This window comes from Haliotis cracherodii, unplaced genomic scaffold (genome assembly GCF_022045235.1).
Source record: "Haliotis cracherodii isolate W230 unplaced genomic scaffold, xgHalCrac1.p SCAF_2, whole genome shotgun sequence".
NCBI lineage: Eukaryota > Metazoa > Mollusca > Gastropoda > Lepetellida > Haliotidae > Haliotis > Haliotis cracherodii.
Window position 1 is genome coordinate 25,388,531 of NW_027266275.1, and position 13,393 is coordinate 25,401,923.

Here is a 13,393-nt window from a genome sequence, read left to right on the forward strand (position 1 = left end):
TGTTGGCGCGAGTGATTGATGTGAACATCAAAATAAATAACTGATCACGTTTTGTTTGAAGGTATTTATTGTATCCCTTCCTTAATGTATTCACAAATTAGGGACTAAATTATATGTTGTGAAAGAATACAATAATGACCACATCAACCATTACAATTTAAATGGCGTAATTGTTCCATTTTTGAATATGAAAAGTTTCTGTTTTAGTCGCGACATCATGGCGCCTCTGATACTAAAGTTGCTGCCTGAAACAACAAGGACCTTGCAGAGACCTAGGATAGCCTGATCCAGAAGGGCCATTTCAAAACCCAGACAAGCATTAGACCATTTTCCTTGTCGGTCAATGTGAAGCACTAAACCATCAGTGTCAACTTCACGTTCACCGAACCATTTCCTGGCACTCTTACGCACACCCAGAGAGTCGCTGGCTATGAAGACACGACTTTGGTTGTCATGCTTAGACACAAATCTCCATAAGGAATCTACAGACGATAATGAATTTATTTGGGAACCGTCGTTGGGAATGGTAGGATTCTTCCTCAGTCGTACGTGAGCACAGATTAAAGTCCTGTTCTTTGGAATTCTGTTCATAAACATGTCAACATGTTCTTCAAAATGAATAGATAGTTTCATCAGAAGGTGCCAAATTGTTTGAAAGATTTTATAATGTTTCATGTCTTTAAACTCCTTTGGAACAAAGCGACCATATCTTGGACTGTTTTTAATTCTGTTGATGATATCTTGGTTTGTTTTCAAGAAGATAACATCACTTGGGTGATCAATATCAAAGTCACTTTCAACGTCGACAATGCCTTTGCGGTTATCCATCCAATCCACCATTTCCCAATTCAAACCACGAATGTCGTTTACCTTCACATACCAGTTTACTTTATTTGGCACATAGAACATCTTGATATCACATGGGTAGGACATATTGATGCCAAACTGTCGACCTGTTACTTTAGCAAGCAGATAGGCCGCTACCATACCCCGTTGTCTGTCGCCCCAGCCTCCACAAGACCGCACTTTGTCACACAGGTAGATCAGATACCGTCTGCGTGGCTTTAGGTTGGATTTGAATGCATCACGTTTGGAGTCTGTAATATGTTTTGTGTAATTTGTATCACCAGGTGAAACTTTCACACTACCTTCATTAACTGTTGAGTGGTTTTTCGCACCCTGTTGTAATGCGAGAGAAGTCGATCTTGTACCAACTTTATACTTAACTGTGTTTTCCATCATAGAGCTGATGTTTGAGACATGTATTCTCGAACGGCTGGAAGAGATACAATTGTCCGCAGTTGGTAAACATCTTGCAGCAAACCATGGATAAGTTTTGAGAGACAAATATAGAATTTGGTACGACATAAAGAAATAATATAAACTTGAAATGTTAAAGCCTCAAGTTTCACTCATCGTATGGAAACGATTTACATCGTACCTGCATGTGTAATCGTCATTATTTTGAAACAACAACTAAAAAAAGAAGTTTAGTTTGCAGGGATAGGTGATAATGTCGAATACACTATAAAGAGCTATGATATATATTCTTGAAGATATAAAACTATGGTATATGTACCTGAGGTAAGAGTGTATCACATGTGGTCGTAATGTTTCTGTGTTCAGTATGTAGACGAAGACTGCGACACAGCCAATAAGAACCAAGGGGGGCATTGCCAGTTTTATGTTTCGCTGTGTAAACCTGAAACAGATAAATTCACAAATGCATTATTCCGAACTGTTCAGAGCCTTTCATGTAAGGACCGTCCAAGGGACATTGATAATGTGAAATCATTTTGTTGGACTTGAGATGCTGGTTTGCTACAGTGTTGGAAAATACTTGGACAAACTTATACCATACAATGCAGCTTTCTCAGCTCCAGTAGGTATATAACAGTGTTACCTCTATTGTGTTGAGACCTACATTTGCCACGCTAATGACACAGTATTGGTTTGTAAGGAGGGTAGTATAATAAAATCAAGCAAACTTTTAAAACAACAGGACACGTGAATATATATATATATATATATATATATATATATATATATATATATATATATATATATATGTATGTATGTATATATATATATATATATATACATACATATATATATATATATATATATATATGTATATATATATATATATATATATATATATATATATATATATATATATATATATATATCCTACATAATTATTACTAGGATGTCACTTGTCACTTGATCGCAAATGTTTGTTTTCAATGTGGTTGTAACACACGACCAAACTGTTAAAACTGGTACTGGTCATGTCAATGTTGCAGTTTCATTGTTGCAGAATCTTTACGAGAATCAGTACAAAATGCAAATACTTTCAACATATAGCACACATGATATACCCTGCTTACTACATGTACCTACATGATATTGTTACATTTCACTTCTTCCTCATCTAATGTCAAGATGTACACATGCATTGAACACCTTGATCAAGACAATTACAGTATTTAATTTAATATGTAATTATTAGTTTCACTTTAAATTCAAGTTCAAATAACTTTTTTGACCTGACCATGTACATGTTTATCTTGAGGATACAAAATGGACCTTAAATTGTCTATGGCGAGATTAGGCACAAATCCAACAGTTGACTTCTCTTCGTTTTGGTTGTTTGTTTGTTGTTTAACGCCGCACTCAGCAATATTCCACCTACATGACAGCGGTCTGCAAATTTTCGAGTCTGGACCGGACAATCCAGTGATTGACATAATGAGCATCGATCCATGCTATTGGAATACGATGACATGCAACAACCAAGTAAGTGAGCCTGACCACCCGATCCCGTTAGTCGCCTGTTACGACCAATATATATTATTTCTATAAGATCAGTTTTAACATTGAAGGTGAAATTGGGTTTAACGTCGCGTCCAAGATTATTGCACTTATATAGCGACGTGCATGCACGTGTGTGTGTGGCTGCTTGTACTAGTCCGGACTGATGTCGATTTATGGTGCTAGCTCACTGAGATACCATGCCGCAGTTTAACATGAATACCCCACTAAGACACAGTATACTGACTCCGAACCGACCAGTCCTTGTTTTAGCCCCTAAATGCCGAGCGCCAGACAGGGTAACAACAAGTACCATCTTTTTAACGTCTTTTGGTATGACGCGGCCGGGGATCGAACCCCGGACCTTCTGATCTCCGGGCGGACGCTCTAGCACTAGACCACAGAGGCGATCGTTTTAACATTGAAACATATGATGTATCTGAATTGCTATTGCTATTGCAGTGTATTATTACTTCCTGCTACACATTACATTCAGTATATTTGAGACAAAAATGGAAACATTTTAGATTTGTTATTGCAGTAAACCAGGAAGGACATTACTTGGAATGGTCCAATGTATCGTTGTTTTGTACACAGGGATCATTATGACCTCAACCTAAATGGAACAAAATCAAACAATAAAAAATAATGCACTGAGTGCAATTGTGATCGTTGGTTTACTTCGAGATCATCGTTATGTTACCATACAAGATAAAAAAAGAAAGTTATTAGGTTCGAAGTAGAACATCTTTTCATTACTCCGATGTTGGTTTGACGACATTGTCCTCTTAGCATAGTGTTTCTCTTACCCCAGCATGTCTCACGCTTGCCGGGATCTATGAGGACAAAGGCGCTCCTGGTCGTTGGGCCGGGCCTTGTCCAGGCCGGAGTAATGCTGAAAGAAGATCGCAGTGGGGCGCAGTGGAGCGCAGATCAGATGTCGGTCAAATCACAAGAGTCACAAACTTCTTCAAAGACATTTGCGAAACTTGTACTCGTAAAACCCACCGTGTTCTCTCCACAACTTCTACCCGCAAAAACTCGGAGCTGGTCGAGTCTACTTCTGCATAGGGGTTTTCAAGTGATTAAACCAGATCTGTTTTTGCATAGTTACATTTTTCTTGTTTACACAACAATAGACAAGGTTTCAAGTAGGATTTTTTAGCGTTAAAACTTTCGGTAATGTGTAAAATGTGAGACCTGATTGTAAATCTCTGACCTCACCGTCACCTATCTTCCCTCGGTCTTTTAAATAACCCGGACCAAAACAAGTCATGCTCATAAATCAGGGTAAGGTGAGCAACAAGGAGTTATCTCAAGTGTTGAACTGAATTGCGTCTCGTGACATGCAAACAATTCGACCTCTTGTTGTTAACCTTAAGGTGTAGACGACAATGATAGACAACATTGCAGGTATAGAGACGATGACACTTAAATGTACAATCATGTGTGCTTTAAAAGTAATACAAAGGTCAAGGATATATCGACAACATGCGTGGCTTCACGTTACCTGTCTGCGTCGCTACACGAGTGATAAATTTAAACGCGACGTCAAGCTCCATTTCACCTAGCTTATGTCCCCTCATGTCTCATGTATATACGCAGTGCAGTGTCAACCTTGCTGTCTGTGGTCGCATTACTCTTTTTGTCACGTAGTTGGTTTAGTGAGCTCGAGTGAATGAGTGAGTGAGTTGGGTTTTACGCCGCTTTTAACAGTATTCCAGTTATGTCACGGCGTGTCAGCTTAATGTGGGAGGAAAGCCCGAAGTAATGCAGGTCTCAGAGGTTTACCACTTCGGGATTCGAACCCATAATCATAGGTTTCTGGCGTGCCCAAGGGACGCAACTCTGCACAGCGAATCGCGGCGCCTCCGACGACTGGGCCACCCATGCCCCCTTGTTGGTTTAGTGAATGACTTGCATTGTATGATGTTTACGTTATTTACTTATAGAAAACAAACATGCGTTTAAGGCGTGTCCGTGTAATATTATGTAAAGAACAAAAGAACACAGATCGGGCAAGATAGACACAAAAGACATCATAATAATTTATATAAAAATAATATGATGATAGAAATGACTGGAACACATCGAAAAATAGAAACAATATTTTTATTTTCAGTAGGTTAATGGCACACATCATATTACACAGACTTTCCTAGACGAGAGCATGTTTTTTGCTGGAAAACGGTGGTAGACTGAAGAGCTTTTAAAAACCTAGATGGAAAAGGAAGAAACAACCTGCATACGAGTCGAGTTTCCTGAACAGTTTTAGATTACAGTAGGGAGAGCCACAGGAACCTTCCTGGTACTCCTGCATGACCTCTAGATTTATGTATTGGCGCGATTTCAAGTATTGAGCCTGACAACGATTGTGCTGTTATTCGAGTACTGTGGAAGTAACTTTCAGAAATAATCTCATCGATCCAGCCAGACGCTCGTCTGTCAATAATATGATTACCACATGGACCAATCAAAATGCTGAATATATTTCGGTGATAGAGGTCGGCCGACATTATCATGCCACTAAATACAGTTATAAGAGGGAAGCATTACCAAACCTTGTCAATAATTACTAGATTATGATGTCAGACACTTTGCTAAATTCCAACCGTTTTTGGCAACCGTTGACTACTTGATATGTCGAATATGTCACCAAGACTTTAATAACGTCCACTGTTGTATCATTATTCACACCTTCCTGAATTAATGGCTGACACCTTCTCCAGCCTCACTGACTACCTTTGTGATCTAATGAATAGAGTGTCTGCCAAGGCGCTCAGTACCAAAGAAACTTTAAAAGATGATACTTGTCGGCCGGTGACAAGTCGGCCGGTGAAACCTCTGATTGACCAATCACAATCAAGTATCTTCCATATAAGCGGTAGAGTAGAAAATATATCTGATTTAAGAATGACAATGCTTACACGGACAATACATGTTTGTATGATCTAATACCAACGTGTATTTCATCAACAAAATATAACTGAACCTTTTAATGTTTAAAACGTGAACAACATATTTCAGAATACAATCATCGCACTGACCAGTAATGGCCCATGCCTAACAACCAGTCGATAACAGTAGACAATACATCATATACCAAATGTTACATGGATAAACCTATCTAAACGGGTTTTACTTGGCTTTCAGTACATGTCGAAACACCAGCATTTGCATTGCTTACTTCTGCAGTGACCCTTGCTTGTGACAAGGGCAGTCACGAATTTGAGAGCTAGAGTTCCTTCCCTTTGACTGTGTGGGCAGCAGATATAATCTAGCAGACACCTCTGTCGCTGGAAGGAAAACTGTTTTAAGTGGACTTAATATGATGATTAGGTGAAAATATATGAACATTGCGGGATCTTTTCAAAAATCTTTTTCAAATTTTGTTCGTTACAGGATTATAGATTTAGGAATCAGATACATGTAATACAGATACAATGGTGGCAAAAGGTGTAACAACATACATATTATGTGCCGAATGTAATATTGTTATTTATTACACATGTAATATGATTGTGTTAAGCGTGATATGCACTGGGCTAGTTCTTTCTCACCAGACGTTGTGAAATGGTTTGAAAAGTGAACTACAGACAGTCCGGTAGTTATCAGTTTTTCAACTTCGCAGAAATATTTATCCACGTGATATAGTTGTAAGTGAAACAAGGGCTAATTCTATTCTTTAGTTAACAAGTCGTCAATTGAGCCTGTAGACGTTGTTTAGCCCCCTTTCTTTGGTAGTAATTAAATGTCGTGCTAGCAACGGTTGATAGGGGGGGGGGGGGGGGGGGGGGGGGGGGGGGGGGGGTGGGCATCGTTGGAAGGTGTTTAGAATGATTTTCGCTCAAGTGAAAAACATTAACCGTCGTGGATATGCTTGAATTGTTCATCTTGAAGATCGTTTATGTGGGTGGGACCGGTGGGGTAGGATACGTTTAACTTTTCTCGAACACCTGGTACCATCTATATTTGATAGTGATTCATAAACACATGCTTATGATGTAGTCGGAATCGTACAATTAACCCTGCTTTTGGCAAAGAAATCTTAAGAAAATATAGAAAGGGTTATTCGTAATATAATCGTAATTACTATATCCCATGTGGCCTGCTCTTGGCAGTGCCTCAGCCAGCTGTATACCCTTGTTAGACACTGATGTAAAGTATCTTAAACTATTATTTTTATTTTGATAACAATTATTCTGGTAATTTTCCAAATCGCCGATGGACAAGTGCGACCCCATGTGATTTTTAAGCACTGAAAGTATATATATACGTAAATTACAATAAGAGATACCATTTTCATCAGTTGTTTTCGAGAACCCTGCCCAGAATGTGAAACATGTATATATATACATATATATATTGTTTGTATGTGCACGTGTGTGATTTTGTGTGTTTGTTAGTGTGTGGGTGTGTGCGTGCGTGCGTGCGTGCGTGCGTGCGCTCGCGCGCATGAATGTTGTTTAATTAGGTAACTAACAAATTATCACAAGAGCATGTATCTGTTTTATAAGAGTGAAGAACGCGGTCCTTCATAAAATATATATATATATATATATAATATACTACTTTACACAGATAAGTGATGATCAATCACCACATTCTTAAAATACTATGACGTGTGCTCTTTTTGTTCCTGTGCACAAATATCTTAAAGATGGTATAAATTAGGCCGTTTTGTCAGGCAAGAGGAAACAATACTCAATATTGCTGTGTTGAATTTGAATCATAACATTTTTAAATTTTCCCCTATCTCACACTATGCATTTCTTTCAATATTCTTCGATCCTGATGTGGAAACGTCCTAGAACAAAGGTTTCCAACTTCAAAAACAACAATCTCCCGAACACATCCCACACATCACAAAAGCACCACTGTGAGCATGGGTCATGCACCACTGCAATCCCCGTGCAGCACGACCCCCTGCGATCTGATCACCTGACACATCCAGCACCTTCATTCTCAGATCTATCGCCTGAAATGTCAAGACGTCACTTGACTTGACCAGAGAATAGTTTTTTTGGGTTTTTTTTTACAAGTTAAATCTACTAATAAAACGATATGTAGCCACCACGTTCCCTTTGCTCCGACTGCCATAGTCTGTTTTCCCCCTCTCGATCACCACCTCAGTTGTTGTGATTGCCCAAACGATAGACTGATCGTAAGTTCATAGGCATCTAAGAATTCTGAGCATGGCCCTTCCTCCGTGAAGAAAACCCAAGCGACAAGTATTATCTCATGTGACTGTGCCTTCATCGTCTTGCAAGAAAGGATATAAATCTACAAAATCGGCAACAGTTACCTCGTGGTAAGATTCTTCCGTGGAGAAATATTTGCTGTCCAACTCGTTTTTGAATGCCGACATTCCCGCCTCGTGAACGGACCACGCCCCCATGCACATGACGGCTCATACAGTCGTCTCGCGTTCAACTGACCACCGGACTGTACTGTCGTCCTCAGGAGCTTTCCCTCCTTATTTCGAAGATGGGAGTCCCTTGACCATACGTTGGGAAGTCTAAACAGCCAGCAGAGGGGTGTCCCCCCCCCCCCCCCCCCCCCCCCCACACACACACACCCCAACCCGTGCGGGATTCGGCTCATCGTCGCTCCCTGCGCTCTTAGGATACAGTTACAGCTCTCCTTCGATAACCCCATGTGAACAGGACTGGATCATTGTCATCGTAGCATAGAAACCAGCGTTCTCCGTTCTTCCAGGATTATGATGTGGACATTTCGCCCGATCCTACCTCAGTGGAGAGGTACCTACCTACAGATCAAGGCCTGACGGATCGACACTCTTCTACTCATCAACGTTTTGATACCTCAACAGATCGACACATCGATATATCGACACGTCGTCCGTGTGTGAAATTGACCGTGAAATCAACCGTTATTACGACTTCACCTGCCCGACACAGGGATCGTCATCATTCACAAGATTGTAATTCTTCCATGGAACAACGTTTTTTCCGGGATAAATCAGGCCTCTCATCGTGAATCGGATCGTCACTGCTCTCGAGATAGACGACATTAAAGAGAACGTGGGAGGGATGACAGTCGTCGTAGGTCCCGGACTCATCTACGTTCTACCTCTTGTACTTATGATTATCAGGACCATAATGCTGGAAACAGTCATATCACATCGGATCGTTGTCATTCTCCAGTTCATCCTCGGTCTCCTAGTGATCGACGTCGCCAGCGATCTAGATACCGTTCTCCTTCACCTCGACGACCTCAACGCTCCCATACTATGGATCACATGGCTTCGCAGGATCGTCTTTTTCTCTTTACGTCGTGGGATCATCTCACAGATTCTGCCTCGTTCACCACCTCAAACTTTCGGACTCTTGTACACGCGGTGTCTTAGTCGCTAGATCATTATGGCTTCCCGTCGGCCGAGACTCCTACCTTACCTACGCCTTCTGCTACTGCATGCGATGATCCACAGTCGTCAGCCTCCTCTCAAGGTGATTATGATATCGTGTATCAGGTGGACATGCTATTCTGGACTGCTGATCAACTGGGACTCCCCTGCGGTACCTCTAAGGAGGATCGACCAACTGAATTTGTCCCTCCTTTAACACTCTTACCTTACCACCTAAACATATTTTCACAGATATGGGCAAGAATCCTGATCTGGCTTTTGCTACTTTCCGCTGCCATAGGGACAGGTTACAAACTCCTCGCTTTAACTACTCAGACATTGGAACGCATGGTATGTCTCTGCGGCCCCAGAATTAGATGGCGACATCCACAATATCACTCCCAATCATTCTACATTTTCTGCTATTGTGGAGGATAAAGAATTGGCTCATGTTGACCAGACTATCTGTCGCACGCTTTCCCTCCTATCAGCTGCACTCTCTACTACAGAAGCTGTTGCCATGTCAGTTGCTCGCGCCCGTTCGTCGGAAGAAGCTTATATATTCGTGGGGCCAATTTTCTGGACGTAATGGACCTCCTGTCGCATTGTATGGGTTGCCTTACTACAGTATTTCGCTGTGGTATACTCCAATTTTGCCCTTGGGAGGACCCTTTTAAGACACGATTGTAGCAAGTCCCTTGGTCTTCCCCCTTCCTGTTCAAAAATACGATTCACACTGTCATGCAGGACGTCACAAAGGACACCCAGCTGCAAGTTTCCATTGACCTTCTCAAACTCAATAAACAGCAGCTTGAAGATAAGCAGCGCAGTACATCCCAGCCCAGAAGGATGTGCACGAGGCCTACAGCAATTGACGAGGTCCCTTTCATGACAAGAGCTTTCATGGACGTGGCAACCATAGGACCAGACCCACCCCTTCTTTCACTACTGGGTCTGCCTCGAGTGAGTCAACCAGGCCGGTTGACTCTTCCCTCAAGTGACTTTGTACCAGATCAACACGACTGGATCCCCAGCCGTCCCCCTGTTCCACACTCCTGTAGGCGGAAGACTTTCATTTTTTACAGCCAACTGGACTCTGCTGGGTGACCCCTTTGTAAAAAGGATTTTGACAGAAGGGTACAGATTCCCGTTAACAGCTCTGCCTCCCATCAATCTTCATCCCAGGCAAAAGGTCTACGCTGCCCGCCAACTGTCGACCATCACAGAGGTCATAGGTACGTTGATCACAAAGCATGCAATAGAATGTCTTGGTCGCGCCCCTTCTGTCCCAGGATTTTACTCCCCGATCTTCAGTCTTGCGAAGAAGAACAGCGACAAGTTGCTGTTGATCTTCATCATGAACGACACCAACTCACAATACCTGGACCCTCCGCCACACGACCCCGTAGCTATTCACCCGTCTTACGAAACTGGTGACAGTTCCTGCATTGCCCAGGCATTGTTTTCGAGACCTTCATAGATGACTGTATCCATGCCTATGCCAGTTCAGCAACAGTGGTGACACATCTAGATTTTACAAGGAAGCTACTTCATCACCCTGGCTGGTTGATCAATCAAAGTCGGAGACGATCCCAACATCTCAGCATCTCAAATTTATCGGAGCCCTTTTAGACACTCAGGTGGGAAAGATGTTTGTTCCCCAGACAGGTGGGCAAAGATACAGAGACATGTACCATTGGCTCTCAGACAGAAATTCCATCTCTGACAGTGGCAAGAACTTCTCGGACTTCTGACGTCGGCACAAGCCCTCACCTTGCGAGGTCAATTACACCTACGCCCACTACAGCGCTTCCGCAAGCCCCTCCTCCAGAAGGACGATTATGAGATCCAGATTCGCCTCCCGCTGAACCTCCACGATCACCTTCATTGGTGGCTTTAAGAGTTGAATGATATCGGCGAAGTCTCCTTGCTGCTGTTACACGGTATACCACCTATTCGTCGACGCCTCCACAGTCGGTAGGGGCACTCATCTTCACAACCTACAGACTGCAGGGTGATGGTCAGAAACTTACCCATCCAGAATCTCGAATTCAAAGTGGTCATTCTCGCAAATACTCATTGGGCAGATCTTCTACGATCGTCAGCAGTCATGATCCAATCAGACAATGCGGCTGTCGTATGGTGCATCAACAAGATGGGGTTGACCAAGTCTGCCTCCCTCCTCAGAATGACGCTCCAGTTCTATACCCTCGTCGACTCCCTTCACATCCAAGTTCAGTCCAGGCACATTCCAGGTATCCAGAATGTGATAGCAGATGCATTATCCCGCCCAAAGCAACCATGCCCAACAGAATGGCGTCTCCACCCTCAAGTCTTCCGCTGGATCTAATGCCTCTTTCAAACACCAGACCTTGACCTATTTGCAACCCGCTTCAACAACCAGTTGGCAAGATTCATATCTCCCATACCAGATCCACTGGCATAGGATCATGATGCCCTAGCCGTATCGTGGGAAGGTCTCCACACTTACACGTATCGTTCGACTGGCCTCCTTCCTCAGATGCTGCAAAAAGTAAAGAACACCAAATGTCTTCTACTTCTATTGGTGGCGCGCTTATGTCTGGTGAGAAGTTGGTTCACCGTCCTCATCGCCGTCGCCTATCCAGGTTACCATCCTCTTCCTAAGTGACCAGACCTCCTCTTACAACCGCACTCAGACATACTACACCCGTCTCCATACATTCTCCGTCTTTGCGTTTGGTGCATCTCCAGAGATCTCTTGTAGCCAAGGGTTATTCTCAAAAGGTGGCAAGAACTCTTATAGAGGCGCATCGCAGATCTACTAAAGCTTTGTACGACCACAAGTGGAAGGCGTTATTACTCAGCTAGTGATGTTTCATCTCCTACTACTGCGTCTCCTCAGATAATAGCTGAATACCTCCAACATCTCCTCTCTACTAGGAAGTTGAAGGGTTCTACTTTATCAACCAACTATTAATTGCTATTAATTCAGTCGTAGCCTCGACCACTGGTTCCCGGGTTTCCACTGTCGCTGAGCTTCAGGCGTTAATTTGCTCTTAACACCATGTCGACCAATCATCCCATTTTAGACCTCTCAACATCATTCTGTGTCACTTGTCTTAGGACGAGTATGAAACACTTCCAGAGAAGACTTTCAAGCTCATTACATTCAAGACAGTCTTCCTCCTCGCACTGGCTACAGTGGCTCGTATTAGTGAGATTCATGCCTCAGATGTTGGTAGAGTCAATTTTGAACGTCATCAGCATGGTAAAGTCTTCCTGGGATTGCGCTGGGACTTTATTGCTAAGAATCAGCTCCCAGGACAACCAGATCGTCTATTTACCCTTCCATACCTCTCATCTCATTTTGCCCAGTTCGAGCTTTAAAGATCTACTTAAAGGCATCCCAGGCCTCCCGTCGCTTTGGGAAGCGTCTTTTCATCCCGGATGCAACTTCAGAGGTATCTCGAACCACCATCTTCTTTTGGCTGCATTCTATCATCCTCAAGGCCTACACCTTTGTGGGACTACCACCCCCGGTTGCCTCCGATCCTCATGAGACAAGGGCAGTGGCTTCCATCTTGGCGTTGCACAGTAATTACACACTCTCGGCCATCATGGAGGGATGTTTCTGGCGCTCTGATATGATCCTTGCCTCCCACTACATCGGGATGTCTTCATCACTTGGACCACTTGTCTTTGCACAACAGCTCACAACAGCCTCACAGCGCAGATGAGGATGCCCAGCGTGCTACAAGTACCGCGTCTAGTATCCTGTATATCATGCAATAAAGTCTTCACATGATTACAATTTTGATTATGTTTAATCAGGTTCCAAGACAGGCTCACAGAGGGAGGGTATATATACTTGTCTGTTGGGACTTTACGTCTACATCAACAGAAGCGACCATCCGGTGTGGCCATTTGTTTAAATGGTGTCCCAATCTTCCACCTGTTCACCTCTGTCTTGCACATGTGATTTCTCAGTAGTTGTTTGAAGACCTGGGTGATAAATGGGTATCGTCGATCGTTTCCTCTTCTCGTTCTTACCTTATCCAATCTCTATGTGAGTTTGATAGGTTGACGAAGCCCAAAAAGAGGTGCCAAGCTGCTCCGCCACACATACTTGGGAGTGTATGTGTGAGGTCTGTCTTGTAGAACCTACTGGCCTGGGACGGGGTGTTTGAAACAAAACACCTCCTCCTATCCCGGGTGAGGTTTAAGTCGTGA

General features: G+C 42.9%; 1 protein-coding gene across 1 annotated transcript; it reads right to left on the bottom strand.

The window, feature by feature from the left end:
- Positions 1-142: 142 nt before the first annotated feature.
- Positions 143-3,844, bottom strand: LOC139468887 (uncharacterized). Its single transcript, XM_071251020.1, has 3 exons — positions 3,624-3,844; positions 1,580-1,702; positions 143-1,276 (listed from the first exon to the last, which is right to left on the bottom strand). The coding sequence occupies exons 1-3, from the start codon at positions 3,629-3,631 to the stop codon at positions 151-153; spliced, it is 1,257 nt and encodes a 418-aa protein (XP_071107121.1). The 5' UTR covers positions 3,632-3,844; the 3' UTR covers positions 143-150.
- Between the last annotated feature and the right edge of the window lie 9,549 nt (positions 3,845-13,393).